The sequence below is a fragment of the Caretta caretta genome, chromosome 5 (assembly GCF_965140235.1).
Source record: "Caretta caretta isolate rCarCar2 chromosome 5, rCarCar1.hap1, whole genome shotgun sequence".
NCBI lineage: Eukaryota > Metazoa > Chordata > Testudines > Cheloniidae > Caretta > Caretta caretta.
In genome coordinates this window covers 116977297-116995211 of record NC_134210.1, presented here as the reverse complement: position 1 = coordinate 116995211, position 17915 = coordinate 116977297, and the positions used below count along the sequence as shown (strand labels likewise).

The window sequence follows — 17915 nt, the reverse complement described above, 5'->3', positions numbered from 1 at the left end:
TGATGGAAAATTCCTGAGGCAGCTCCAATAACAGAGAAACATGACTAGAGAAATCCAGACTTGGGCTGGAATTTTCAGATTTAAGCTTGCATTTAATGCGTCAATGTGGCATTTGGATGTCAAAGGAGTCCCCAAGTCCTCTAGACATCTAAACAGAATTTTCACTGGCTGGCACCCACTAGGAAATCCTATGGTAAAACCTCAAAGACCAAACTCTGGGTCAGAGTCATGTTGATTGAGCTGCCCAAGACGGCATTTTTGAAAGCTGGGCTCCCACCTTTACAAAAGCAGCATCAGCATGCACACAGTAAGCAGATACGGCCAAAATCCCTGCTTCGAGTCAAATGGTCTCAGTTTTCTGAGAATTTGGCCCCTATTTTGCTTTTACAAAGGTTGGATCTCCATTTTATTGTAACACCACTTCAAAACACAAAAACAAAGAATGATCAACACAAAAAAGAGGGAAACTTACGTCTTACTATCAGCCTTGTATAAGCAGAGGTGAAGATGCTTCCTCCTATGTATCTGGCAGAGTAGACCCCTGCATCCTGTAGCTCAGCCTGAGAGCGGGTCACTTCTAGTATATTTGGCACTTCATGCCTGGGCACAGAGTGAATGAAAGTACCTGAGAGAAGGACATAACAAACATCATAATAGAGCAGAACATCCATTCATCCCTTCACAAGAGGAGCTCAGGTCAGCCAGTGACTGAAGGCATCTCAGATGAAAGCAAGCTGTCTACCACGTAAAACAAATCTGTTGACCATGACACGGTTGGGGCACAAAACCTCTTCTTTGCCTCTCCTCCAGCCACCACTGCACAGGAGTTGAACAACACAGTAATTAATGTCTGCAGGGATAGTCGCTCATTGTGCTATCAGTGAACTGCAGAATTCTGCTTGTTTTAGAGGATCAGGTCACCTTGTGCTTTAGCTAGTCAGATGTCAGCTTTTTCGTAGGGCGTGGTACATGTGTAGGTACATTTGCAAATGTTTCCTTTTATGAATAAGGTCACTTTGGATGGCCTCTGCTCTATGGTTTCACACTTTCATACATATATAAGTATTGGCCATTAATTAGGCCCTGATCATGTAATGTGATTCACAAACACAGACCCTTACTCCCTTGTGGAATCCTGTTGGTCTCTCCATTCCTTAAGCTCGGGCAGGGGGTAAGCTATGGAGCAATGGGAACCTAAATCATGTAGCAGAGAGAGATCTCAGTCAGATGCCCAGGTTCTGGAGTGCTCAGGGGGAATTGGGAGGGGGGAAAGGGGAAGAGATCTTGGAAGACAGCAAGTAAATGGAAAAAGAGGAAGTGGGGCAGAAGCACTTAGCGCAGCATAGCACTGAAGATATTGAGGGATGCAAGGCAGAGATACACGGGCGGGGACTGGTAGGATTAAAAGCAAAGGCACAACAACTGGGGAACGGAGAGCACAAGGGATTGTGGAGGGGAAGCAAATAATTTGATCAACTCTGTTTCTAGGGTTGGCAATCTGGCTCCTTCTCTGAGCACTAAATGCACAAGAAATTATGCTTCCTTCAATTGCACAGCAAGAGCATCACCAGTAATTACTTTAATGTAGTGACACAGGTGCTAGGTTATCACAGTGGTGGATGAGGAGGAAATAGAGAGGGAGAGTCGTTACCGTTTTTGTAGATCACTGCATCTTCTTCCTTTGGAATCTTTCTGATGAAGGAAATGTTCACATGCTCTCCCTTGTTCACTGTAATAGTTAAGGCCACTGGGAGGAAGGAAGCTGAAATAAAAATGGTCAAAACATGGGCTCAATGACTATAAATATGATCAATGACTGTGATTCCCCTAGGCTGAAAGCTGGAGGATAATCTACAGCATAATCAACACTGGTGATTTATATGTTTAGATTTCTGGCAAGAGTACACTGATTTCCTTTGCCATCAGCAGCCCCTGCTTTGTGTTTTAGCAGTGGCATGCGGGGGAGGTCATATAGGTGCTTGAACAATAAGGGGGTGTAACTAGAAGCAAGGAGAGGAAATTAATAATAACGTTAATACTGGCTGGATAACTGGAAACAATTCCTAACCAAGAGAGCCAACCAGTTGTAGAATAATTTCCCAAGTCTTTTTAGCCCTAGGGACATTTTTTATAAATAGACCGGGTAAAGTACTGGGTAAATTTACTAGGAAAAGATCTTTCACTGGCAAATAAAGTTTCTATGATGTAGTGAAATGCAACAAGTGTCAGGACATCAGTATCATATAGGGCCTACTGGAAGACAGGAATAGCAGTGTAGTGCTCAAAATTAGCTCACCATACTTTCCACAAGTACTGAAAGACACCATTCCTTACCGAGGAAAACAGAATAACTGTATTCTGAGAAGGGTTGGCCAACATTTTTCAACAAAAAATTTTTCTATCTGAATATATCTTTTCTTCAAAAGCTATATTTTCCAAGGGAAAATATGCAGTTCAATGTATTTTAAAAAAATTCTTGAACTGGAAAATTCAAAACAAAAAAAATGCACAAAACAGAAACCTACTTTCACACACTTTCCTGCTGTTTTCCAATCTTTTCCAGCTGGAAAACAGTAAATAAGTGTGAAAAGTGAGTTTCATTCATTTTCACACCTTTTTCACCTTTCGTGTCTATTTACCAGTGGAGGAAAGGGAGCAGGGGAGTGAGAAACCTGAAAATCCAGAAAGCAATAATGGAAAAAAAAACCCCCAAAATGACATTTTAAGTCAAAATTACACAAAACTTTTAGAGTAACAGCCGTATTAGTCTGTATTCGCAAAAAGAAAAGGAGTACTTGTGGCACCTTAGAGACTAACCAATTTATTTGAGCATAAGCTTTCGTGAGCTACAGCTTACTTCATTGGATGCATACTGTGGAAAGTGTAGAAGATCTTTTATACACACAAAGCATGAAAAAATACCTCCCCCTACCCCACTCTCCTGCTGGTAATAGTTTATCTAAAGTGATCACTCTCCTTACAATGTGTATGATAATCAAGTTGGGCCATTTCCAGCACAAATCCAGGTTTTCTCCACCCCCACAAACCCACTCTCAAAAAAAACTTCAAATCCAGACTCCAGCGAGAAACTGTTGAATTGAAATTCATTTGCAAATTGGATACAATTAACTTAAGCTTGAATAGAGACTGGGAGTGGCTAAGTCATTATGCAAGGTAACCTATTTCCCCTTGTTTTTTCCTCCCCCCCCCCCCCCCCCCCGACGTTCTTGTTAAACCCTGGATTTGTGCTGGAAATGGCCCACCTTGATTATCATACACATTGTAAGGAGAGTGATCACTTTAGATAAACTATTACCAGCAGGAGAGTGGGATGGGGGGAGGTAAATTTTCATGCTTTGTGTGTATAAAAAGATCTTCTACACTTTCCACAGTATGCATCCGATGAAGTGAGCTGTAGCTCACGGAAGCTTATGCTCAAATAAATTGGTTAGTCTCTAAGGTGCCACAAGTACTCCTTTTCTTTTTACAAAACTTTTAGTTGCAAAATATTTTGATACAAAATTAAATCAAGTTTGATTTAATTTCATTTTGAAAATTTTTGTGGAAAACTTGTTATTTTTTTGAGGGAAAAATTGGAGTTTTCTGACCAGCTCTAAATTTGAGATTCCAGGCCAAACTCTTTCTGAAATACAATATTGGGGGGTGGGGGGGCATTATAAAAGCTATCCTACCAAATTAGAAAACTCTGATTTTTCAAACTGAACTTTGGGGATATTCAGATCTCAATCTGGATCTAAACCTCACATTTTAGGCCCATTTTTACTGAGGACAATGAGTTCTGAGGCCTCCTGGCCAAAAGGGCTGAATTTTATCTCCTCCAGAGTCTACCAAAGCCAATCTGAGTCTCTGCTGGAGGAATCACTCAAGAATGATATAAGCTCTTATGCTCTGGGTCCCATTCTACTGCAGTCCCATTTGTGAGGATAGTTTATTTAGAGTAAAGGATGTGCGGGCTACAGACTAGTATGAATCATGGGGTAAATTGTTCAGACACTTTTCCATTCAGCTACGCTCACTCCCCTTGCCCCCACCCTTTGTACAAACATTCAAGCAAGCACACTTGGGTTTGTACCAAAGATTGTGGAAAGTTAATGTTGGGCCTGTAGCTGAAATTTGTTTACTGAAGTAATTAAATTCATTTTAGATGGAAGTAGAAGTAGTTTATAAATGCTAGGTCAGAAACAAAAGCCAAAGAACAAAAACAACAACAAAAAATAACATGTGGCTTCTGTCTTTATCTATCTGTCCTAGGTATTTAGTACATAGGCTGGAAAAACTTAGATGGAACCAGTTTCCATCAGAAAATGAAGTTCCATTGAAGTAAAAACGCTTTGAGAAATCATATTGATTTTCCCAAAAATGTGTTCAGGAGAAAACCTACAAAAAAAAGTCCTGACAATGTTAAACCATTCCATTTCGACATTTTCAGAATGAGAAGTTTTGATTTTTCATTTTGAAATTACTTGTTTCCATTTTGAAATGACATATAAAAACACTTTAAATGCTGTATTGTATTATATGCAGTGTCATTGTAGCCATGTCGGTCCCAGGATATTAGAGAGACAATGTGGGTGAGGTAATATCTTTTATTGGACCAATTTCTGTTGATGAGGGAGACAAGCTTTTGAGCCACACAGAGCTCTTCTTCAGGTCTGGGAAACTAACTCAGAGTGTCACTCCTTGTCTCTCCCACCAACAGTAGTTGGTCCAATAAAATAAATTACCTCACCCACCTTGTCTCTGTATTATATTATATACTGTAATATAACATTTTAAAAGGCAACATCAGATGTAATGGTTTGTTGAAATGAAATATTTTGATCAACCTGAAACATACAAACAAAAAACGTGAAGTGTCCTTCTTGGAGAATTTCTAAATTTATGGAGTTTGATTCCATCAAAACAAAGAGAAATTTTGAAATCTTTTGTGAAACAAAATGTCCGTTCTCTGCACAGCTCTCATATTTAGGTCCCAATCCTGTAAAAATGTGCCTATGTGCTTAATTTTACATATGCAAGTAGTTCTATTCACTTCAGTGAGACTAGTCATGTGAGTAAAGTTAAGCACATGTGTCATAAATATAAAGGGAAGGGTAAACCCCTTTGAAATCCCTCCTGGCCAGGGGAAAGCTCCTCTCACCTGTAAAGGGTTAAGAAGCTAAAGGTAACCTCGCTGGCACCTGACCAAAATGACCAATGAGGAGACAAGATACTTTCAAAAGCTGGGAGGAGGGAGAGAAACAAAGGGTCTGTGTGTCTGTCTATATGCTGGTTTCTGCCGGGGATAGACCAGGAATGGAGTCTTAGAACTTTTAGTAAGTAATCTAGCTAGGTATGTGTTAGATTATGATTTCTTTAAATGGCTGAGAAAAGAATTGTGCTGAATAGAATAACTATTTCTGTCTGTGCATCTTTTTTGTAACTTAAGGTTTTGCCTAGAGGGGTTCTCTATGTTTTTGAATCTAATTACCCTGTAAGATATCTACCATCCTGATTTTACAGGGGAGATTTCTTTATTTCTATTTACTTCTATTTTTATTAAAAGTCTTCTTGTAAGAAACTGAATGCTTTTTCATTGTTCTCAGATCCAAGGGTTTGGGTCTGTGGTCACCTATGCAAATTGGTGAGGCTTTTTATCCAACATTTCCCAGGAAAGGGGGGGTGCAAGTGTTGGGAGGATTGTTCATTGTTCTTAAGATCCAAGGGTCTGGGTCTGTAGTCACCTAGGCAAATTGGTGAGGCTTTTTACCAAACCTTGTCCAGGAAGTGGGGTGCAAGGTTTTGGGAAGTATTTTGGGGGGAAAGACGCGTCCAAACAGCTCTTCCCCAGTAACCAGTATTAGTTTGGTGGTGGTAGCGGCCAATCCAAGGACGACGGGTGGAATATTTTGTACCTTGGGGAAGTTTTGACCTAAGCTGGTAAAGATAAGCTTAGGAGGTTTTTCATGCAGGTCCCCACATCTGTACCCTAGAGTTCAGAGTGTGGGAGGAACCTTGACAACATGCATAAGTGTTTGCAGGTTTGGGGCCTTGCACAGTATTATCTAGGCATTAGCATCTGGACTTGCCAGGCCAATCACACAGCCAAACAGGGAATTCTAAGAACTGAATAATCAAATGACTGCTTCCTACAATCAAGAAAATTGTGAACAACCCCAGATTGTTGCCAACTCAATGGCTTTCACAAGTAACAAACCCATTTCTAAAACTGCAATCTATTTGTAAACAGAAAATCGTGCAAAATTTTAAAAAATAAGTTTCTTGCAACAATGATTCAACCAGCTCGACTAACGTGTTCAATCCTAAGACTACATCCACAGCTGGAGCTGGGGGTGTCATTCCCAGCGCACGCAGACATATTTGCACTAGCTCTCATTGAACTCACGAGCTCAAAAGAGCAATGTAGGCATGGCAGCATTGGAAGCAGCAAGCAGCAGTAAGGGCTCGCCACCCCAAGTCTGGATTGTGGTCAGGGCTGATGGCTCCTGTCGCCGCCCACCACTACCTATGCTACCATGGCAACACTACATTTTTGGTGCCACTAGCTTACTGAGAGCTAGCACAAGTATGTCTGTGCTGGCTGGGAATTGCACCTTATTTCCAAGTATTGGGGTGTTCGGTTCAGCGGCTTTTTGTTTTAAATGTAGACAGCTAGTATTAATTGTTGTTTTTCATGAGAAATTCGCTTTACAGTACAGCTTTTATTTTTCCTTTCTATTTTCTTTGTGTGAGTTGTTTAGTTTATCCATGGGACCTTTTCTTCACAGCATTGTTGTAATGGAAAGGAACCCACATGCCTTGGTGGGCTCAGTTCCAACGTATTTTTAGCGTGTGATCTGCATTTAATTAATTATTTTACAATAGGAGTCCACTCCTTAAAGAGATACAGTGGAACTGAGTTGTAGAAGTGCCACAGCCATCTTTGGCTTACATTTCTATAAATCCATAACCATCCCTTCCTCTGTAGAGAGATTCGGTTGTATTACAATTTTTTTCCCCTTCAGTCGCTAGGAATAGATTCTATACTATATATACTATATGCCCTGCAAGTCTACTAGAGTATACAGGATATAGGAGAACTGTCCGTCTACTTTGAGAATGTTATATGTAGACTCATGCAGAAAAATGTTCTTCCTTTACATTTTCACAGTATAAAGGACAAGATTTTCAAAAACGAATAGCTTAAGTTAGGCTCTTACGTCCCAATAAAGCATATAAGCATGCACTTAAGCATGTGAGCAATCCCATTAAAGTCAATGGGACTATTCATATACTTAAAATTAAGCACATGCTTAAGTGGTGTGATGGATAGGGGCCCAAAGCAATTGGTAGATTTTCAAAATTGCCAACCATTCAAGAGCTCCCATTGTCTTCAATTGGACACACAGTGCACCTTTCAACTCATTTGGTGAGCAGAAACCCTTAGTGTATTCAGAAGCCTTTAAAATTATTCAGACAATAACTGTGGAGAGGAAAAAAGCCTATTTGCCAGCTACAGTAGTTTTTCCAAACCTCGGACCCCTTCCCTGACCCCCCTTTCCTCTCCTTGTGGTCTTTAATAGCTTTGAGAATGTCTACCATGTCTCTTTCTCACCCATCCAGAAGCTTACTAGTCAGTGCACATAATAGACTGTCTGATGAGATCCAAACTCAAACCATATCAGCCAAAGCTTTTAGCAAAGATTATCTGAAAAGTAGAAATGCAATAATCAAGACCCCCAAAATGCCCCTTCCAAATCCATGTACAGCTGGCAAGAAGATTATATCTCCTCTGGGTATAACAGATTTAGCCAGGGTAATCCACGTGTTGGGCTCTCAAGTCTTGGTTATTGTAAGTCTCTGTTCCCAGGCAGATAACCCTGGACCTTAAAGAGCTACAGTGGGTTCAGAACCCATCATCTCATCTGCTGAGGAACACAGGAAGTCAAGAGAACATCACCCACAACAACCTGCTATCTACACTGGCTTCCTGTTAGATACAAGGCCAAATTCAAGAATTTGGCCCCCATCTTCAAAGCCTTTTGTAGATTGTTACCTGAGGGTCTGCCTCACCTGCCTGATCATGGAAAAAAACACACCATTGAACAGAACAATGGAATTGGCAACCTCAAGAGTGACATGTATGTGACTACAAGGGACAGAGCTTTCTGGGTGACAGGCCTGAGAATCAGGAGTGCACTGCCAGAAGAGGCCAGAACAACCACAAACCTTATCACCTTCAGAACAAAATGCAAAATCCACTTCTTCTACCTCGCCTGCTCACACCACATTACAACAAAGAAACTTCAGCCCTGCTCACTGGGGAGAGAGAGCAAGAGAAAGTGTTGTTATACGTTCACTCTACAATTTCCATCATCTTGACAGTATTTGTGCAGAATAGTGGATTTGCAGGCTGAGTGCTGGTGTTTGAACTGTTGATGTCATAACATATTGTGCTAAATATTAGTGATGGGTGAACTTCAAAAGGTTTCAATGTTTGCTGAAGTGCAGAAAATTATCTAAAAGTTCCTATGTTTCTTTGGAGCTTATGCCAAGCTCTTTGCTTTGGAACTGAGCCTGGAAGTCTCATGAGATCAAGATACAAATGAGATTTCCAGTATGAATAGGTATGGTCTAGGAATCAGAGCACAGCAATAGCTCCCAGCTTTTAAACTCATCTATCTATCTATCTAATACTGTTGCCCACCACATTGGTATCAAAGCACCTCCCACATAAAAGAGATTGGCAAGAGAGAAATTCTTGGTGGACTGTGTGGAGTCTCTTGGCTTGTCTACGCAGCATGGCAAAATGCACTAGAGGAATCCAGTTTATAAAGTGCTCTAACTGCTCTGTATAGACCCTGCTGGTGCACTCTAAAATGTACCTAGTTCCTGATACCTTTTAAAGTGCGCCAGCAGGGTCTACAAGGGGCAGTTAGAATGTAACAAGTTAGAGTGCAGTTTGCTGTACTGTGTAGACAAGCCCTCTGGTTTTTCCCAGATTACAAAAATTACTTGGGGTAGGGTTCACATTTTTAGAGTGCTTTGAAGATGAAAGGCCCAATGTAAGAGTTATTGTAGTTATTGCTTTGTGGGTTCAATGAGGCCACAATGGTCTTTCTTGCCATATTTTATTGCTTCCATTTTGTGCTGCTGGGTATAACCAGAAATGGGCAGAACATGCAAAAATGTAAGAGAAAAATACTAACTAAGAACATTAACCAAATGTTTCTGAGCGTCAGAAAAGAGTGGTTTGGACTTGGGCCAGATAAATTCTTAATGAATCCAGGCCCGTTTGCCCACTCTGGATCCACTACTGTACCTGCTCCTGTTATTTAAGGGTAGCAGCCAAACTGCAAGCAGATGTCCCCTAGTGGGGCTCGCACATCTCTGGTCTGACCTGCATACGGTACCTCCTAGTGGCATCTTCATTGTACGTATCCTCGTCACCTCGTCTTTGACTTTCCCTTCACAGTAGTAAGCTCCGATAGTTTCACTAGCTTTCTCCCTTTTCCACACCACTTTTTTGGCTGTTCCTCTCTTCTCGTCTTCAGTAACTTCCAGAGGGTCCTGGTGTTGGCTCATCAAGGCCTCATAGTCTCGCCCTATTGTGACAGACTCGCGGGACCTCCATCTGGCTGCAATACAGATAAGCGACGTCTCAGAGTTGCCCACTAGAGGGAGTGAATTGATCAGCATCAGGTCCAGCGCTGCCTCCACTTTGCCTACAAACAAACAATAGGTGAAGGGATTTTTCTGCAGAGTCTGAATATTTCTTTTAGTTCTGATTGTTCACCTAGGGGCTTCTGAAGTAATGCCTCACACTCAGTGTTTCCCCTACCTTAGTGAACACTGAACTAAAATAAAATGGCTGCATGTAAATATTCTGTTCTAGTTACTTTGGGAACAAACCCTGAGCCCAGACTGTGCCTTAGGAATGTGTGGAAGGAGAGGACCCTCCACATGTGGCTTTCCCCAGTTTGTGAAGAATGGGAAGTGAGCCACCTCTCTGGCAACACTGACCCCTTCCTCACACCTCTTTGTGGTGAGGGGTGATGCAAAGGACCATACATCCAAACCTATGGAACATCCTTTAAGACCAGCACTAAGAAGTAGGGGCACAGGGAGACCGTTGTGTCATCACTGCAGATATAATTGCATGCATGGATCAGTGGCCATGCACTTGCTCCAAGTAGCCGTCGATTGATGTATACAAATAATAGCATCTATTTTATCATTCATAAGCTTGCAGGTTCAGTAAAGATCCTGCTATACACGGCAAATGGCTCCCGGTGTTCAGCAATAAATTCCTCCTTCTAGTATCTAAATGGCTTCTCATAAGAACCCATTCTAAGTATTAGGGTTGGGTGATATCATGCCCTCAGTTCAAATGCACTCAGAGACATTTCTGTGAAGACTTGAGGTAGTCTTGAACCACAACACTAGCTCCAAAGCACTGGGTTCTAAACCGATAAGGAAACGACTCATTTTTTTCAAATGTGAAGAAAAACATGACCTCTGGGTTGAAACAATTTGTACCAAACATTTGCCTGAAAGGAATTTCCTCCCCACCCCCTAAAGTTTTAAGTGGTTGAAAAGAGGGAGTTATCATGGAAATGGGATCTTAAATGAAGCTAGCATGGCATATGATATAATAACAAACCCAGTGAAAGGGCTGTAGCAAGTAATAAGATAATGATTTAAACTCTGTAGGTCAGATGCTCAGCTGGTGTAAAGAGAGGAACTGTCCCTGAGTCTGGGGGACATTATGAGCCAAATCTGCAGCCTGATGTATCTGGGTCTTCATTTTTATGGGAAGAATTTGTACCAGGAAAAATGGAGATCAGTAAAATTTGTGCTGGAAATGGCCCAACTTGATTATCATACACATTGTAAGGAGAGTGATCACTTTAGATAAGCTATTACCAGCAGGAGAGTGGGGTGGGGGGAGAGAAAACCTTTTGTAGTGGTAAACACCCATTTTTTCATGCTTTGTGTGTATAAAAAGATCTTCTATACTTTCCACAGTATGCATCCGATGAAGTGAGCTGTAGCTCACGAAAGCTTATGCTCAAATAAATTGGTTAGTCTCTAAGGTGCCACAAGCACGCCTTTTCTTTTTGCGAATACAGACTAACACGGCTGTTACTCTGAAACCTATCTGAAAATATGCATCTATGAGCCAGTCATACTCCCATATTTCAAATTTTTGAGCCAGCTTCTCCACTGCGTTGTATCTTGTGCTCATATGCACATCTGTGCAAAATGAATGGAAAACATTACCAAATCAAAATGCCTGCTTTATGCCAACTTTGCCAAGGTGCAAATGGCTAGGCAAGGTGCAGGACAGTGGAAAATCAGACCCCTATTTGCATCAAATAAAATCCCCTTTTTCTTACCCTAACATGGCTAATTATATGTTGTCTGTTTCATGCTCTACAGACATAAAATAACTTTAAAACTAAAAAATTAAACTCTCTCCCATTACCCCCTTCCCTCACTGATCTACAGTCTGGTATGGTTATTGCTTTGAAACCCATACACCCCAAAGAGAATAACAAACACAAGAGTTATAGGGGTTCCTTACAATAAAGTACCTGAAGTGATCAGTGTTTCCAACAGTTAAAGACCCGCAGTTTAAGAAAGCATTTAAGTCCCAGCACATGCTTACTGGCTTTCCAACAAGTACATATTACTTACATTTTGATAGTCTGGACATGTCACATAGCCATAGGAACTAAGAATAACAAATACTTTGGACATCTGAGGTGTCTCCCATAGATCTGAAAGTGCTTTTCAACCACTTAACCAATTAAGACTCACAACATGGCCAAGATGTAAGTATTATTATCTCCATTTTACAGACTGGAAAACCGAGGCAAAAAGGAGGTTAAGTGACATTCCAGAGGACACAAGAAGTCTGTGCCAGAGAGAGAAATAGAAACCTAACTCCTAATCTTTTGTGTTTGCCAATAGATAAGGCTCCCTTTAATAATTTTAACTGATTTGAAATACTATGGTGATAGATACTGTTTAAAAACAGCAGATAGATACAGAGAGAAAGAGAAAGAATGTTTTCTCTTGGAAAGTGTTTTAAGTCTTAGCTGTTGAGGGAGTGAGATACAGAACCCCTTATGCTCAGTGCTTTTGGTTTTTGGAAATAAGGGTAACGAGTAGGGGAATGCTGTCATTTTTCAGCTAAAATGCAAACAATAATTGATTTCTGTTAAGCATCGCCTTTATTTTCCAACTTTAGATTCCGTTGTATTTTGTGTGTATACCAGCAGCCTCTCTGCAATCAGTATTTTGTGCCATTCCGTTTGCAAACAGCTTTCAGATTTGAAGCAAGGAGTATAGCCCTAGATAAAGAGGTCAAAGGGGAGCAGTGCTTACTGTAGATTCTGAATGTGTGCGTGTGTGTATTTTGTGCTTTAGTCCAAGGGGGGAGGTACCTCGCGGCATTCAATGCCAGCAGCTTCTCAGGGGAATGTAGTATCTTAAGACACACTGACACCCATCCCTCCCAGCCAGAGTACTGCAGTTACCACCCTTTCATATGCCAACCCTGAGAACTTACGTTACATAACAGAGAAATAAAACCTTCTGGAAAGGATGTAACAGCCATTAAAATAAATGTTTTATAAAGCCAAGGGTCAAAGAAGTCAAGTCATCCTGTAGCACATTACAGAAACGACTCATTTGAACACAGCTAAAGTTAAGTAGTTGTACAATGCAATCGTGGCCAGTTGGGTGTGTGCATTTTATTCATTTTTCATTTACTGCATATATAGGGTCTAAGCTTGCAATCTCTACTCAGATGAGCAGTTCTTCCTCGCTTATTCTGGGGCCAAGTCTCCTCTTGCTTTTAACCAGAGTAAATCAGAAGCCACTCCACTGAAGTCAATATTTAAGGATGAAGCTTCTACAACAGGTGTCTATGTATGTTTCCTACAGCGCATTGGGTGCATACAGAAAAGAAGCATACCTCTATAGACGTCAAGGGAGCTATGGCAATATAGAACAGCTGAGGAGCCGGCCCATATTCTGGCAACCCATAACTAAACATGGGCTTGAACCAAAACACTGGATCCTAATTTCCCCAAACTCTGGAGAAGTTCGGATTCAAATCTCGATCCCAACTCCGTGACTGGGGGGGATTGTTATATGTAACTTGTTCCCCTGGAGTGGTGGAGCTTGAGGCAAGGTTGCAAATTGGAATGAAAATGCATTGATATAGCTGAGAGGGGAGGGCTTCCATAGCACCTGCATGGACACAAATATGGACACACTCCCCCACCTTCTGGTCACCTGTGGGGGTGGGATGGGTCAGCATCCCCATGCTGACCTGGTCTGAAGCTGCCACAGCAAGTCATTCTCGAGATCTCTAGCCCTTAAAGGGGTACATACCTTTTTGACAAGCCAGGCAGCTCCCTCTCCTCCTCTCACTTTAATGTGCAGTCAGGTCATTTGCTTACATGAACACTGATTTCAAGTCCAAAATATAAAAATAAAGAGAACATCGCCCAGCACTAAATGTTCCCTAGTGCGCTTTGAAACTGGAGTGGGTCACAGTGCACTAGGGAACTTTTCGTGCCCAGCAGCAGAGTCCACACAGTCCATTAGAAGAGTAGGTCTCAACCAAGGGTACGTGTACCCCTGGTGGTATGCAGAGGTCTTCCAGGAGGTACATCAGCTCGTCTGGATATTTGCCTACTTTTACAATAGGCCACATAAAAAGCACTAGCAAAGTCAGTTCAAACTAAAACGCCATACAGACAATGACTTGTTTATACTGCTCTATATACCCTATACTGAAATGTAACTACAATATTCATATTCCCATCGATGTATTTTATAACGATAACGGTACAAATGAGAAAGTCAGCTCTTTTTCAGGAATAGTGTGGCTGTGGCACTTTTGTATTTTTAGGTCTGGTTTTATAAGCAAGCAGTTTTTAAATGAGGTGTAACTTGGGGTATGCAAGACACATCAGACTCCTAAAAGGGGTACAGCAGTCTGGAAAGGTTGAGAGCCACTGTGTTAGAGTGCAGCAGGCTAGTGCAAGGTAGATTTACATCCCAGCTTCCTGTCTTCTACCTGACCATACAGACAAGCCCCTAGGAGAAAGTGCTGATACAGTAGATTTCTGCTGCAAGCCAACTGCCGAGGGCCACATCTGGGTATGGAAATTGTATGGGGGGCCATGAATGCTCACAAAACTGGGGGTTGGGGTGCAGGAGGGGGTGAGGGCTCTGGCTGGGTATGTGGGCTCTGGAGTGGGGCCAGAAATGAGGAGTTCAGGGGGCTCCAGGCTGGGGCAAGGACTTGGAGTGCAGGGACGGGGGTGAGGACTCCGGCTGGGGGGGGTGGGCTCTGTGGTGGGGCTGGGGATGAAGGGTTGGGGGTGCAGGAGGTTCTCCAGGCTGGGACCGAGAGGTTCAGAGGGCAGGAAGGGGATCAGGGCTGGAGCAGAGGTTTGGAGCACAGGAGGGGGTTAGGGGTGTAGACTGGGTGGCGCTTATCTCAAGCAGCTCCTGGAAGCCATGGCATGTCCCCCTTCCGGCTCCTATGCGGAAGTGCGGCCAGGCGGCTCTGTGTGCTGACCCGTCTGCAGGTGCCGTCCCTGCAACTCCCATTGGCCTCAGTTCCCAGCCAATGGGAGGTAGGGGGCGGCGCTTGGGGCAGGGTGCCGGAGGAGGGGACATACCTCTGTTTCCGGGAGCTGTGTGGAGCCATGGCACGCACAGAGCATGGCAAGCCCCCAGCCCTGCTCACTGGCTGGAGTGCCAGAGCGGGGCAAGCCCTGGACCCTGCTCCCCAGCGGGAGTTTGAGGGTCAGATTAAAATGTCTGAAGGGCTGGATGAGGCCCCCGGGCCGTAGTTTGCCCACCCCTGGCCTACAGCATCCCTGCTTAGCCTCCTCTCATGGCCAAATCCTGCTATTCTTATTCAAGAGGAACTCCCGCTCCTTAGTCTGGCAAAACTCAGGCAAAACTAAACCTTGAAGTCAATGGGAGTTTTGCCCAACCTGTGCCTGAAGGATTTAGGTCTCTGAGAACACAGTAAACACAGACAGGAAACAGCCTTTCTCTGTATCAGTGAAGATCCCCTGTCCTTCCTTGAAAAAATCCTTTGACTCCTGCCCCTCTCCTTGGAGGAATGACCTCTGCAGGAAGGCGATTTGATGTGAATGCAAAGGGGGGGTTGGGAAAAGGAGGCACCCGCAGGCGGCGAACACTGGAAATGGGAGGTGTAACTTCCAGCGAATTCCCTGCCAAAAGACTATTGACACAGAGTTATGGCTGCCCTTGTGCCCTTCCAGAACAAGGAGTGAGGCTAAACTTAATCCTCCGCTGACAAGGAAATACAGAGTTAAAGTCATGTCTGTTCCACTGCATCCTCCCACCCCCCATCACACACACTTTACCTCTGTGGAGACAGCAATTGGCCATGTAGAGACAGAGAGTTCTGTGTGCTCAGGACAACTCCACTTGAGCACAACTAATGCAAGGGTTGCACTATCCCTCACTAGGCTATGTCTAGCAGGACTGATCCAGGGAATACTGCAGGTGGGTAGCACAGCTCTCACCATCACTTCCAGTGGCTGACAGTCCACGAGGGATGCCAAGAAGAAAATGGGTGGTGGGTATAAGAGGCCAGTGGAGGCTAAGCCGCCACAAACATGATGCAGCCCACTACCCTCTGGAGACATGCTGGCCTGACGCCTTTGGAGCACTACTGCTGAAAGCGTGCCCAGGCCGTAGCCCCACCTGTGCTCTGCCCCGAGGCCCCACTCCCTCTTGTTCTCTTCCCTCATGACCCTGCCCACACTGCTCCTCTTTTCATCCCCACTCCGCCCCTTCCCCCGAGGTTCCCCCCACCCACTGCTCATGCCTCTCTACCCTCTCCGGGAGGGCCGGGGGTGGGGAGGGACTTTGTGGGATGTGGAAAAGAAGGAGGGATCTGTGGGGAGGGGGAAAAAGGCAACCGGTGGGGGGGGCTCTGATAAGGGGATGAAAGGGTAGGGGAGAGCCTCAGGGAAGGGGCAGAGCAGGGCCTGGGGTGCAATGGGGGTGGCGTGTGGCTAGGGCCTTGGGGGAGGGGGCAGGGCCATGGTCTCGGGGTCAATGCCCGCCCACTTCTAGGAAGCTTCCAGCACTCACGCCCAGCTTCCCCAAATGCGGGAGTCATGTACACTCTCCTCACAACCCCTTGCATAGTCTAAGTGTCCACCAAAACTCCTCCTTTGCAATGGCATTCACACACTGCCATGTACCCGCCAGTCCTCTGTGCCGTGCTATTGCTCCAGTAAGTGCTATCAGTGGGTGCGCACACATCACTGTGCACCACAAGGCTCAGTCAGGAGTAACTGGAAGAGATGGCTCAGAGGAATTCTCTGGCACTCATCCCAGATGCATGCCAATTCGCAGACCTAGAAAGCCTCCCTAATCATTTTTTAAATATTACTGCCCCAGACACTAGCTGAGGTTAAACTTGATCTGGTGATCTGTTTGGGGGAGATCAGTACCATAGTTTGAGCCACAGCTATGTGCAAAAAATATCATAAGAATGGGATAAATGTAATCACGAGTCTTTTATTTCTTGGCAATGTACCTCTGGAACGGAACCCCTTGACTCAATAATCCAAAATTTGCACCCCTAACCTCCCCTGGATCCCGATGAGGGATGGCAATTTCCAAGACAATGTGAGTATGCGTGGGGATGTGACAGCACTTCGAAAAATTTGCTGATAACCTTAAGAATGGAGTCCCTAGCTTTCCTTCCTAAGAGCAGTCACTCAGAGTAGCTGTGCCAGCCAGACCAACAGAGAGCTCCGAGGAAACAAAAAACCCAACCACATATCTGAGAACTGGATGATGTTTGTACAGTGCTTTGAATATGTAAAGTGCTATCTAAGTGCATTAACTACTTATTCATTAGTATTATGATGAAGCAATGCGAGAAACAGGAAAGGAAGGCAGCAGCGGGAGGGCAGAAGGAAAAGAGCTTGTTGGGATAGGAATCTGAATTTTAGGCTTTATTATTAACAACAGTAATTAGGAATTGGGAATGCTCAGCATCAAAAGCAGATCCCCTTTGAATTCTGAGCATAGCAGAGAAATAACAGGATCTATACCAAGAGAGAGGTGGATATGTATATACCATGCAGCATCCGTCCAGTAAAGGAGAGGACGAGGAATCAAGGCCCAGGAACTTCCCTGGTGCTCTGGGTTACTTTGTTACTGTGCAGCCTATTTCGATCCCATCTCCTGGCAGATTTCTTCCAGGAAGCATTCACTGATTCCTTCAATCCCTTCATGGAGCAGTGGACATTGTCTACTGTTCCCTGCTCGGTATCCCTTTCTGGATGCCTTGCTTTGACCCTATGGCCCACCCCTGCCCTGTTTTTTCATTCTTCCCCCCGATGTTAAGTCGATCCCCTTGTTTCTTTTGGCCCCTGTACTCTGTTGAGGTGGAGGTCTTTGTTGTTTTTATAGGCAGAGTTGCCTTTGAGGGCTGTGCTCAGCACATGGAGACCAAGTAGGCTGGATTTCTCCACACTTCAAAAACAATTAACTCCTTTCCTCCAAGGAGAAATTGGAGGCAGGAAGTAGCTGCTCAGGAAGCACTGGCAGAAAATTTCCTCTCTGGGAAAGGAAAATTGGCCATATCCTGAAAGAATTTTCAAATGGATTCAGGTAACATGACTGTAGTGCCTAGTACAAAATCAGGCCCTGCTGCAATCAGTGGCAAAACTCCCATTGCCTCCATTGGGGCCAGGATCTCAATCCTAGTCTTACAGCTGTCAACAACCATTTTAAAACAGCTGGCACTAACTCATTACATGTAACTTTTATTGGCTGTGGTTCCTGAAATATCCTTACGGATGTGGGCAACGTCTGTGTGTACTTGG

The 17915-nt window shown here is 43.8% G+C and overlaps 1 protein-coding gene across 5 annotated transcripts in view; it reads right to left on the bottom strand.

Annotated features, from left to right (window-relative positions):
* Positions 1-17915, bottom strand: part of TEK (TEK receptor tyrosine kinase) — an 89424-nt gene that overhangs the window by 37372 nt on the left and 34137 nt on the right. For 3 of the 5 annotated variants that reach the window (XM_048849446.2, XM_048849448.2, XM_048849445.2), the window contains exons 2-4: positions 9414-9725; positions 1652-1762; positions 473-625 (exon numbers count right to left, since the gene is read on the bottom strand). In XM_048849446.2, the coding sequence (XP_048705403.1) occupies positions 473-625; positions 1652-1762; positions 9414-9699 (550 nt within the window). In that variant the 5' untranslated portion in view covers positions 9700-9725. The remainder of the gene's footprint in view (positions 1-472; positions 626-1651; positions 1763-9413; positions 9726-17915) is intronic. The other 2 variants (XM_048849447.2, XM_048849449.2) reach the window with 2 other exon arrangements.